At 40.2% G+C, this 13573-nt stretch overlaps 1 protein-coding gene across 2 annotated transcripts in view; it reads left to right on the top strand.

The window, feature by feature from the left end:
* pde4a (phosphodiesterase 4A, cAMP-specific) overlaps window positions 1-13573 on the top strand; it is a 159534-nt gene that overhangs the window by 108958 nt on the left and 37003 nt on the right. For both annotated transcript variants that reach the window (XM_034191267.1, XM_034191268.1), the window contains exon 6: window positions 10636-10748. In XM_034191267.1, coding sequence (XP_034047158.1) covers window positions 10636-10748 — 113 coding nt within the window. The remainder of the gene's footprint in view (window positions 1-10635; window positions 10749-13573) is intronic.

Genomic DNA, 13573 nt, shown 5'->3' with positions numbered 1-13573 from the left:
GCCTGTATGGTAGAGTGGCCAGATAGAAGCCACTCCTTAGTAAAAGGCACATGGCAGCCCACCTGGAGTTTGCCAAAAGGCACCTGAAGGACTGTCAGACAATGACAAACAAAATTCTCTGGTCTGATGAGACAAAGATTGAACTCTTTGGCATGAATGCCAGGCATCATGTTTGGAGGAAACCAGGCACCATCCCTACAGTGAAGCATGGTGTTGGCAGCATCCTGCTGTGGGGATGTTTTTCAGTGGCAGGAACTGGGAGACTAGTCAGGATTGAGGGAAAGATGAATGCAGCAATGTACAGAGACATCCTGGATGAAAACCTGCTCCAGAGCACTCTTGACCTCAGACTGTTGTGATGGTTCATCTTTCAGAAGGACAATGATCCTAAGCACACAGCCAAGATATCAAAGGAGTGGCTTCAGGACAACTGAATGAATGTCCTTGAGTGGCCCAGCCAGAGCCCAGACCTGAATCTGATTGAACATTTCTGGAGAGATCTCAAAATGGCTGTGCACCGATGCTCCCCATCCAACCTGATGGAGCTTGAGAAGTGCTACAAAGAGGAATGAGCAAAACTGCCCAAAGATAGGTGCACCAAGCTTGTGGCATCATATTTAAGAAGACTTGAGGCTGTAGTTGCTGCCAAAGGTGCATCAACAGAGTATTGAGCAAAGGGTGTGAGCTGCACTCTGTGTTGTTGTGTTATGACTCCACCCATTCGCTCCCCTCAAGACACAAACTCACAATCCCTGGCATGGGAGGCTGACTCTCTAACCAGAAGGCTAAAACCCAGGGCTCTGGCCTTGTGACCAATGAATAAATCCTTTTGAGCTGTTGGAGTGAGGTTTACTATACATATGCACAGCGACTCCTGTTGGCCTCCGTTATACTTATGTACATGTGATTTCTTAGTTTTTTATTTTTAATAAATTTGCAACAAAAAAAAAACTTTTTCATGTTGTCATTATGGGGTGTTGTAAGATTTTGCGAGAAAGATTAATATCATCCATTTTGGAATAAGGCTGTAACGTAACAAAATGTACAAGTGTAAATCCTTTCTGGATGCACTGTATAAATGCTGTTTACATTTCAGTGTTTTATTCAGAATATGTTCTTAACCAGATTAAAGTTAGAATATTAATGTCCACATAAACACAACTGTGGTTTCGTTGGAGTGACTTTTCTTCTGTGTGTCTTTGTGGGAAAGCACAGAAAATGCTTTGTAAAGCATTAAAGTGCAAAGAAATACTCGTATTTGCAGGACTTTGAGGAAATGTAACATTAAACCTCAACCATCTCCAACATTAGATGGTATATCAAAACAGATTTTATACAATACAGGCTCTTTATGGCAGAATTAAAATATGAACTGTGCACAGACAATAAATATATATGGTTTTTGAATGAATGAATGAATTTATTCGGCACACACAGATCCAAAACAACAAGAAACTTACAGTGAAAGAAAACAAGCACACCCATGCACCCATGAAAGTGTGTAGGCAGAAGCAAAGCTTGTAAACGCCTACCCCTTTAACCAAAAAATAAAATTATACATACGAGGTCTATTAGAAAAGTATCCGACCTTATTTTAAAAAAAAAAACCCATATGGATTTGAATCACGTGTGCTTGCGTGAGCCAACCTTGAATCTTCATGCGCATGTGTGATTTTTTTTCACGCCTGTCGGTTGCGTCATTCGCCTGTGAGCAGGCTTTGAGTGAGGAGTGGTCCACCCCCCTTGGCGGATTATCATTGTCAGGGAAATGGCTGAGAGACTGCTGCTTTGCTTGATCAAATTTTTTTTAGAAACTGTGAGGCACATCCATGTGGACACCATTCGAGAAATTCAGGTGGTTTTTGGTAAAAATTTTATGGGCTTCAAAGACATTAAGGGATCAATCAATCAATCAATCAATTTTTTTATATAGCGCCAAATCACAACAAACAGTTGCCCCAAGGCGCTTTATATTGTAAGGCAAGGCCATACAATAATTATGTAAAATCCCAACGGTCAAAACGACCCCCTGTGAGCAAGCACTTGGCTACAGTGGGAAGGAAAAACTCCCTTTTAACAGGAAGAAACCTCCAGCAGAACCAGGCTCAGGGAGGGGCAGTCTTCTGCTGGGACTGGTTGGGGCTGAGGGAGAGAACCAGGAAAAAGACATGCTGTGGAGGGGAGCAGAGATCAATCACTAATGATTAAATGCAGAGTGGTGCATACAGAGCAAAAAGAGAAAGAAACAGTGCATCATGGGAACCCCCCAGCAGTCTACCTCTATAGCAGCATAACTAAGGGATGGTTCAGGGTCACCTGATCCAGCCCTAACTATAAGCTTTAGCAAAAGGAAAGTTTTAAGCCTAATCTTAAAAGTAGAGAGGGTGTCTGTCTCCCTGATCTGAATTGGGAGCTGGTTCCACAGGAGAGGAGCCTGAAAGCTGAAGGCTCTGCCTCCCATTCTACTCTTACAAACCCTAGGAACTACAAGTAAGCCTGCAGTCTGAGAGCGAAGCGCTCTATTGGGGTGATATGGTACTACGAGGTCCCTAAGATAAGATGGGACCTGATTATTCAAAACCTTATAAGTAAGAAGAAGAATTTTAAATTCTATTCTAGAATTAACAGGAAGCCAATGAAGAGAGGCCAATATGGGTGAGATATGCTCTCTCCTTCTAGTCCCCGTTAGTACTCTAGCTGCAGCATTTTGAATTAACTGAAGGCTTTTTAGGGAACTTTTAGGACAACCTGATAATAATGAATTACAATAGTCCAGCCTAGAGGAAATAAATGCATGAATTAGTTTTTCAGCATCACTCTGAGACAAGACCTTTCTGATTTTAGAGATATTGCGTAAATGCAAAAAAGCAGTCTTACATATTTGTTTAATATGCGCTTTGAATGACATATCCTGATCAAAAATGACTCCAAGATTTCTCACAGTATTACTAGAGGTCAGGGTAATGCCATCCAGAGTAAGGATCTGGTTAGACACCATGTTTCTAAGATTTGTGGGGCCAAGTACAATAACTTCAGTTTTATCTGAGTTTAAAAGCAGGAAATTAGAGGTCATCCATGTCTTTATGGCTGTAAGACAATCCTGCAGTTTAGCTAATTGGTGTGTGTCCTCTGGCTTCATGGATAGATAAAGCTGGGTATCATCTGCGTAACAATGAAAATTTAAGCAATACCGTCTAATAATACTGCCTAAGGGAAGCATGTATAAAGTGAATAAATTGGTCCTAGCACAGAACCTTGTGGAACTCCATAATTAACTTTAGTCTGTGAAGAAGATTCCCCATTTACATGAACAAATTGTAATCTATTAGACAAATATGATTCAAACCACCGCAGCGCAGTGCCTTTAATACCTATGGCATGCTCTAATCTCTGTAATAAAATTTTATGGTCAACAGTATCAAAAGCAGCACTGAGGTCTAACAGAACAAGCACAGAGATAAGTCCACTGTCCGAGGCCATAAGAAGATCATTTGTAACCTTCACTAATGCTGTTTCTGTACTATGATGAATTCTAAAACCTGACTGAAACTCTTCAAATAGACCATTCCTCTGCAGATGATCAGTTAGCTGTTTTACAACTACCCTTTCAAGAATTTTATGTTACTGTCGCTTTAAGGACGCCCTCAGCAGCTGTGGGGCGCGTCACGCTCCAGCTGCCATCGACAGGCTGAATGACCATTTCATTTCTAAACAGATCACTCTGTGGATCCGTGACCATCGTGTGCACTTTCTCGTGTGCCTGGACATGCCAGAACATGTTCTGTGACGCTTCATCATGGCATTGCCCGGATAAAACACAGCGTCCAGTTTGGAAATGAACAGCACATTCCACTGTTACGAGGAGTTTTTGTCATGGAACGGAGCGGACGCTTCACGCGTCACGATGGCAAGCGAGACAAAGAACACCTCCGTTTCAGAGTGCCAGAAGGACAAGCTGGGACATGCCTTTCAGTGCTTACCAGTCGAGTGAGTATCAGAGAAATTGTGGAGAGGTGGACATGTCCCAGCTTGTCCTTCTGGCACTCCGAAATGGAGGTGTTCTTTGTCTCGCTTGCCATCGTGACGCGCGAAGCGTCCGCTCCTTTCCATGACAAAAACTCCTCGTAACAGTGGAATGTGCCGTTCATTTCCAAACTGGATGCTGTGTTTTATCCGGGACGTCGTCTGGACTAGCACAGGAATTGTGAAAAGACGTAGACATCAGCACTTTTTCGACAAATTGAGACAGACGTGGGGAGGAATCCGCGCATCACAGCAGTGCCGCGACGTGCAAAGCAACGCAGTGATGAAGCGTCACAGAACATGTTCTGGCATGTCCTGGCACATCCACAATTTTTTGGATAATCACTCGACTGAAAAACCACCGACAACTGTCTGAACACCATCTCAAAGCCGTCCTGTGAGACCAAAACGGAGGTGGTTTTGTGTCGGTCCAGCAGCGAATCCATCATGACATGCGAAGCGTCCGTTAGGCTTTCCGTGACAAAATCTCTTGTTAAAAGTGAAATCTGCAGGAAAATGGGTGATGTCCAGCTCTTGTGATAACCAGAGAAAGTGCACACGATGGTCACGGATCCACAGAGTGATCTGTTTAGAAATGAAATGGTCGTTCAGCCTGTCGATGGCAGCTGGAGCGCAGCACACCCCACAGCTGCTGTGGGCCGTCCTTAAAGCGACAGTAAGATCCCTTAATGTCTTTGAAACCCATAAAATTTTCACCAAAAACCACCTGAATTTCTCGAATGGTGTCCACATGGATGTGCCTCACAGTTTCTAAAAAAAATTTGATCAAGTAAAGTGGCAGTCTCTCAGCCATTTCCCTGACAATGAAAATCCGCAGAGGGGGGTGGACCACTCCTCACTCAAAGCCTGCTCACAGGTGAATGACGGAACCGACAGGCGTGAAAAAAATCACGCATGCGCATGAAGGTTCAAGGTTGGCTCACGCAAGCACACGTGATTCAAATCGATATGTTTTTTTTTTTAAATAAGGTCGGATACTTTGCTAATAGACCTCGTATGTATATAAAATTATACACATACCCATGATAACTAATACAAAATATAAATTAATCCCGAAACTAAAATTTCAAAAACACAAACATGCAAACAGCAGTGCACCAAAAACAAAACAAAATCGATAAACCTAATTCATCATGGTGTATAGCAAGTCATCAAATATTTTTTGTTGAGCCTTTTAAAGCGAACCAAATTGCAGAGTGATTTTATGTTATCCAGGCAGTTATTCCAAATATTAACACCTTTAACAGAAACAGAATGACTTTTTACAGTAGTTCAAATCATTGACTTCTGAAATAATAATGTTACTCGCAAATTATAACTGGAGTCCATCAAACAGGTCCTGGACATGTTGTGGTAAAAGTTTATATTTTACTTTAAACATAATTTGTATTATGATATAATCAATGAAGTCCCAAAATTTTTAAATATGCAAACAGACAAACGATGGATTTGTTGGCTCACGACATGGTTTCTTACTAATAATTCTTATAGCTTTCTTTTGAACAACCCCAGGTTTCTTTTCAGCACTGTAGCCAGGCTGACAAAGAGTCAGAGCTCTATTGAGCTTAGTATTCCTTTAACTTTAACTAGTAATGACTTCATGACTTTCTTTGCTAATAAAATTTTAACTATTAGAGAAAAAATTACTCATAACCATCCCGAAGACGTATCGTTATCTTTGGCTGCTTTCAGTGATGCCGGTATTTGGTTAGACTCTTTCTCTCAGATTGTTCTGAGTTATTTTCATTAGTTACTTCATCCAAACCATCAACATGTTTATTAGACCCCATTCCTACCAGGTTGCTCAAGGAAGCCCTACCATTATTTAATGCTTCAACCTTAAATATGATCAATCTATCTTTATTAGTTGGCTATGTACCACAGGCTTTTAAGGTGGCAGTAATTAAACCATTACTTAAAAAGCCATCGCTTGACCCAGCTATCTTAGCTAATTATAGGCCAATCTCCAACCTTCCTTTTCTCTCAAAAATTCTTGAAAGGGTAGTTGGAAAACAGCTAACTGATCATCTGCAGAGGAATGGTCTATTTGAAGAGTTTCAGTCAGGTTTTAGAATTCATCATAGTACAGAAACAGCATTAGTGAAGGTTACAAATGATCTTCTTATGGCCTCGGACAGTGGACTCATCTCTGTGCTTGTTCTGTTAGACCTCAGTGCTGCTTTTGATACTGTTGACCATAAAATTTTATTACAGAGATTAGAGCATGCCATAGGTATTAAAGGCACTGTGCTGCGGTGGTTTGAATCATATTTATCTAATAGATTACAATTTGTTCATGTAAATGGGGAATCTTCTTCACAGACTAAGGTTAATTATGGAGTTCCACAAGGTTCTGTGCTAGGACGAATTTTATTCACTTTATACATGCTTCCCTTAGGCAGTATTATTAGATGGCATTGCTTAAATTTTCATTGTTACGCAGATGATACCCAGCTTTATCTATCCATGAAGCCAGAGGACACACACCAATTAGCTAAACTGCAGGATTGTCTTACAGACATAAAGACACGGTTGACCTCTAATTTCCTGCTTTTAAACTCAGATAAAACTGAAGTTATTGTACTTGGCCCCACAAATCTTAGAAACATGGTGTCTAACCAGATCTGTTGGGAAAGTGTAGTGACACCGACCCACAACAGGGGGCGTAAATGAACGGACAATGAAAGAGTCGAATATGAACACTTTACTGTTGTGAATAAGCACAACCACAATACAGAGGAATGTGAAATTTTGCAAATAGTCAATCACAAGGGTGACGTGTGGGCAGGCTCGAGGATAGAAGACGTCTGTCCTGAGAAGAACCGGAACCACACGATTTCCTCCGCCACCGAACCCGGAGAATACTGGAGCCGCCAAGTCCCGAGTCCCCAGGTGGCCACCATCTCCGAATGTCGGATCTGGTACTGCTGGCAAGGAGCAGAGACAATAAGATGTGGGTGTGATGATGGAGATTCCACCTCCACCTCTAACACACACTCGTGCAGCTCCTGTCTCAAACACTTATCTGGTGGGGGTGTAAAGCGAAGCTGTCGCCGGTCACGCCAATCTCCAGATACAGCACTCCGCAGGAAAACAGCTGCAAAAACGAGTTTACTAAACACAGTAAGTGATACGGCTGAGACTATTACCTTTACAGGTCGACGATATCTCTGCAATGAGGTGGAGATGACGTCCGGGTTTTATGGAGTAGCATGAGCATGATGAAGTGTTGATGGGTGATAGCTGTCATGAGATGATGAGTGACAGCTGTCACCCCCAGCTGTGTCTGTGGCGGCAGCGCCCTCTTGTGCCTGAAGCCCGCACTCCAGACAGGGCGCCATCTGGTGGTGGTGGGCCAGCAGTACCTCCTCTTCAGGTGGCCCACACAACAAGATCCTTACTCTGGATGGCATTACCCTGACCTCTAGTAATACTGTGAGAAATCTTGGAGTAATTTTTGATCAGGATATGTCATTCAAAGCGCATATTAAACAAATATGTAGGACTGATTTTTTGCATTTACGCAATATCTCTAAAATTAGAAAGGTCTTGTCTCAGAGTGATGCTGAAAAACTAATTCATGCATTTATTTCCTCTAGGCTGGACTATTGTAATTCATTATTATCAGGTTGTCCTAAAAGTTCCCTGAAAAGCCTTCAGTTAATTCAAAATGCTGCAGCTAGAGTACTAACGGGGACTAGAAGGAGAGAGCATATCTCACCCATATTGGCCTCTCTTCATTGGCTTCCTGTTAATTCTAGAATAGAATTTAAAATTCTTCTTCTTACTTATAATGTTTTGAATAATCAGGTCCCATCTTATCTTAGGGACCTCATAGTACCATATCACCCCAATAGAGCGCTTCGCTCTCAGACTGCAGGCTTACTTGTAGTTCCTAGGGTTTGTAAGAGTAGAATGGGAAGCAGAGCCTTCAGCTTTCAGGCTCCTCTCCTGTGGAACCAGCTCCCAATTCAGATCAGGGAGACAGACACCCTCTCTACTTTTAAGATTAGGCTTAAAACTTTCCTTTTTGCTAAAGCTTATAGTTAGGGCTGGATCAGGTGACCCTGAACCATCCCTTAGTTATGCTGCTATAGACTTAGACTGCTGGGGGGTTCCCATGATGCACTGTTTCTTTCTCTTTTTGCTCTGTATGCACCACTCTGCATTTAATCATTAGTGATTGATCTCTGCTCCCCTCCACAGCATGCCCCAACCAGTCCCAGCAGAAGACTGCTCCTCCCTGAGCCTGGTTCTGCTGGAGGTTTCTTCCTGTTAAAAGGGAGTTTTTCCTTCCCACTGTCGCCAAGTGCTTGCTCACAGGGGGTCGTTTTGACCGTTGGGGTTTTTACGTTATTATTGTATGGCCTTGCCTTACAATATAAAGCGCCTTGGGGCAACTGTTTGTTGTGATTTGGCGCTATATAAATAAAATTGATTGAATTGATTGATTGATTGAAGAAATATAGGATTTATATTAGTTTTGTAGGTGGTTCCTCAAACTTCAATACAGTAGGTCATGTATGGAACAAGTAATGAATGGTATAAGGTAACTGGGACAGGAAGTCTTGTGCTTTATACAAAATGGCAGTGATCTTTGACATTTTAGATTTAACATAATTTATATGTGTTTTCCAACTTAGTTTATCATCAATAAAGACCCCAAGAAATTTAGTTTCATTTACAAGTTCAATTTCAATATCAATATCGTGTACTAGTACATTTCTACATAAATTCCTGGACTTATTTCCAAATATGATACACTGTTTTACCAAAGTGAAATGACAATTTGTTTGAATCAAATCATTCTTTAAACCTCTGTAGCTCCCTCCCCATCATGTCCAGAACCTGTCCCAAATGATCCCCACTATAGAACACAGTTGTGTCATCAGCAAATAAAATACAACTCACAAACTTAGAAACTAAACATATGTTGTTAATATGCAAAAGAAACAACAAAGGCACAAGGACTGAGCCCTGGGGGACCCCACAAGTGTACCTCAAAAATTCAGAATTTATCCCACCAATTTGTATACATTGATACCTGTTCAGTGTACCTGTACAAATAACTAGCCATCCAATCATGAGCTAATCCTCTGATGCCATACTTCTAGTTTATCCAATAATAAGGTATGCTCTATGGTATGGAATGCTTTCCTATGGTATATTGCTTGTTTTCAATTGCATTTGTGATATGTTCCACAAAATCAATGAAGTAGTATGATTTTTTTTCTAAATCCATATTGTTGCTCATTTAGTATATGATATTTAGATCTAAAATCATTTAAATATTTTCCAGAATTTAAGAAAATTGAGGTAACAGTGAGATTGGCCTGTAGTTTGAAAAAAACATGTTTTATCACCAGATTTCAACAGCGGTATCACTTTAGCTATTTTCATTTTGGAAGGAAATCTCCCAGTTTCCTCAGTTATTTTCCTTTTGAAATTTGGAAGTTCAATATGATCAGCTTTATCAACTCAGGAATTGTAAGCAACAAAAACTGGCAAGTGATGACTAATATCACTCATAAGTAGTCCACTCGTTAAATTCCCAACAATAACTTTTGTTAATATATTGTCAATGAGTGTTGATGTGTTCATTGAATGCGTTATCACTGGATACAATCCCATACAAAATACAGAATCTAAGAATTCTGCTATTTGTCTTTGGCTATGAGGATTTAGAAAATCTCTGTTAAAGTCTCCACAAACAAATAAAAGCTTATTGTTTTTATTTGAGTTATACATTTTAGTCAGTTTCTCCACAAAAATGTTTATATTTGATCCGGGAACTCTATAAATGCAACTTATAATTATGTTTTTTTGATTTTTTACATATAATTTCACAGTAACACGCTCCATAATGTCATCCAAGGAAAATGACATATTTCGAACCATTTCACAGTGATGATTTGATCTGAAATAAAGAGCCACACCACCACCCTGTTTATTCACCCTATTTCTAGCAAAAAAAAAAAAATCATAACCCTCAAACTGGACAGAGTCAACATACTCATCTTGTAACCACATCTCAGTAACTGCAATAACTGAAAAATGATTTATTCACAATTTTTAAACAGTCCTGAATTTTGGAAAAAATCATAGAAAGGCTTTTGCTATTAAAATGTATAACAGAATGCACCATTTGTGAAGGAATAATGCTTAAATTGGTCATCAGTAAAATAATTACAATGATGATTTCTATTTTTAAGAAAAAACAATCTGGATCAGTATTATTTTCAATGTTATGAAATCTATGTTCGGTGTCATCAAAAAATTTTAAATTGAGCTCCTGTGCAGAAGTAAATTGTGAAGACTCAGTTGACATCATAAAAAATATGTAATCCACAATCTAAAAAAATGCAGTTAAATAAAGTCCAACTTCACAATGTGAACCTAAACATGATATAGAATTTCTCCAAATTTGTCCCATAACAAAAGATGAAAAGACCACTCAAAACAAGCAATAAGCACTTTACACTAAATGTGATCACTTTGAATTGACACAGTTTTCACAGCTTTCCTGCATTTATGTTCACAGTTCCTCATCTTGTGGTGGGTTTACACGCTGTAATTTTCAATCCTTCACAGAGGAGACGTACCAGCAGATGGCTCGGGAGACTCTGGAGGAGCTAGACTGGTGTCTGGACCAGCTGGAGACCATTCAAACACACCGCTCCGTCAGCGAGATGGCCTCCAACAAGGTGCTACAACTGTCCATACACACAAACTGTCCACTTTGATTACTGCACTCACTGAGTGGTTTGGGAACAACATACTGTGACCTCACATGGGCATGCCACCCCCATCAGGGTATTTGATTTATGTTGGTTTGCAGCTGTATCAAAAGCAAATTCACCTTTATTTCTGAACTTTTATTTGCCTCCGCAAAGTCAGTTGTTTTTTGTGTTGTTTTAGCATGAGGAAAATAAGTATTTGAACACCCTGTAATTTTGCAAGTTCTCCCACTTAGAAATCATGGAGGGATCTGAAATTTCATCTTAGGTGCTTGTCCACTGTGAGAGACATAATCTAAAAAAAAAAAAATCCGGAAATCACAATGTATGATTTTTAAAAATAATTTATTTGTATGTTACTGCTGCAAATAAGTATTTGAACACCTGTGAAAATCAATGTTAATATTTGGTACAGTAGCCTTTGTTTGCAATTACAGCGGTACAGATTTTTTCACCAAGTTTTCACACAATGCAGCAGGGACTTTGGTCCACTCCTCCATACAGATCTTCTCCAAATCTTTCAGGTTTGGAGTTTCAGCTCCCTCCAAAGATTTTCTATTGAGTTCAGGTCTGGAGACTGGCCAGGCCACTCCAGGACCTTGTAATGCTTCTTAAGGAGCCCCTCCTTAGTTGCCCTGGCTGTGTGTTTGGGGTCATTGTCATGCTGGAAGACCCAGCCATGACCTTCAATGCTCTTACTGAGGGAAGGAGGTTGTTTTCCAAAATCTCACAATACATGACTTCATCCATCCTCCCTTCAGTACGGTGCAGTCGTCCTGTTGCCTTTGCAGAAGAGCACCCCCAGAGTATGATGTTTCCACCCCCATGCTTCACGGTTGGGATGGTTTTCTTGGGGTTGTTCTCATCCTCTAAACATGGATGGAGTTGATTCCAAAAAGCTCTATTGTGGTCTCATCTGACCACATGACCTTCTCCCATGCCTCCTCTGGATCATCCAGACGGTTACTGGTGAACTTCAAATGGGCCTGGACATGTGCTGGCTTGAGCAGGGGGACCTTGCTGCCCTGCAGGATTTTAAACCATGACAACATCATGTGTTACTAATGTAATCTTTGTGACTGTGGTCCCAGCTCTCTTCAGGTCATTGACCAGGTTCTCCTGTGTAGTTCTGAGCTTTCTCAGAATCATCCTTACCCCACAAAGTGAGATCTTGCATGGATCCCAGACTGAGGGAGATTGACAGTCATCTTGTGTTTCTTCCACTTTCTAATAAATAATCATAACAGTTGTTGTCTTCTATCAAGCTGCTTGCCTGTTGTCCTGTAGTCCATCCCAGCCTTGAGCAGGTCTACAGTTTTGTCCCTGGTGTCCTTAGACAACTCTTTGGTCTTGGCTATGGTGGACAGGTTGGAGTGTGATTGATTGTGTGAACAGGTGTCTTTTATACAGGTAACAAGTTCAAACAGATGCAGTTAATACAGGTAAAGAGTGAGAATAAGAGGGCTTCTTAAAGATAAATTAACAGGTCTGTGAGAGCCAGAATTCTTGCTGACTGGTCAGTGTTCAAATACCTATTTGCAGCAGTAACATACAAATAAATTATTTAAAAAATCATACATTGTAATTTCCAGATTTTTTTTTTTAGATTATGTCTCTCACAATGGACATGCACCTAAGATGAAAATTTCAGACCCCTCCATGATTTCTAAGTGGGAGAACTTGCAAAACTGCAGGATGTTCAAATACTTATTTTCCTCACTGTATATATTGTCAGAATTTAGGTAATAACCCTGTTGTGTCTGATTTGCAGACCTTTATGCTGGTTATATGGTCGCAAATTAAGCTTGATGGCAACACATTAGCGGAGCTGGTAAAAAGGGAGTTTTGCAACCGTATAACAACATGAACGTCCGCATATCATCACACACAAGGGAGTTATTCCCATTCTAATCCAATTCCATTGCTTGCACGGTTTATTTTTCTATAGGTAATTCGGTTGGCGAGACATACCGTCAAGGCAGCATCGCTCCAACAGCAGTCAGGGCGCGGAGTAATCCATCAAATGTGAAAATCCATCAAATGTGAAACGGTAATTCTGTATCAGATTCCACATCAATACTTTCGTCATCTCGTCAGAACACCCGTCAGGGCGCGGAGTAATACATCCAAATGTGAAACGGTCGAATATTTTGCCACCATTACCCCGATATTATACGGTCTGAAATCTCACACGATTAACCAATCAGATTTGCAGAACAAATGTTATTGGATTAGAAGTAAAATGCATAAATGGAAGGCCTCCAAAGGTTCTGCTGATATGATTGTCACTTTTCCCCCAAAGCAATTGTGTGAGTATGCACACTAAATACCTTCTTGGAAACATAACAAAGAGGTGATATAATAAAATCAAACAAAACAATCTCCAATGAAATCCACAGCCCCATCGAACAGCAGTTTCAATTTCTTTTTAAAAACAATGTGATTTTAATTTCAAGCTTTTCAGACCTTTGTTAATTCTTGTGCACTGTGTATGGTGTCACATAATATTGACCAAATAATTCTTCTGACAGCACAGTCGCATGAATTGTTTTCTGTTGAAAATTCTCAGCATTTCCAGAAAATGTTGACTTTGAAATAGTGCTTCAAGAAAATATTTGTTCCCTCTTGCAGTCTTACTTACTGCATAAATGTCATGTATAAAAGCTAAAATGTGCAGCCACTTTTCACCTTCTGTTGAAAATTGTATTTAATCAGGTTTATTATCAAGTTTATTCTTGACTTTCATTCATTGGCAACTGCATTTTTGTTATCTTGTCCCATTAAGTGTGAAA

This window comes from Thalassophryne amazonica, chromosome 16, assembly GCF_902500255.1.
Source record: "Thalassophryne amazonica chromosome 16, fThaAma1.1, whole genome shotgun sequence".
Lineage (NCBI taxonomy): Eukaryota > Metazoa > Chordata > Actinopteri > Batrachoidiformes > Batrachoididae > Thalassophryne > Thalassophryne amazonica.
This window is presented reverse-complemented; position numbering and strand designations above follow the sequence as displayed.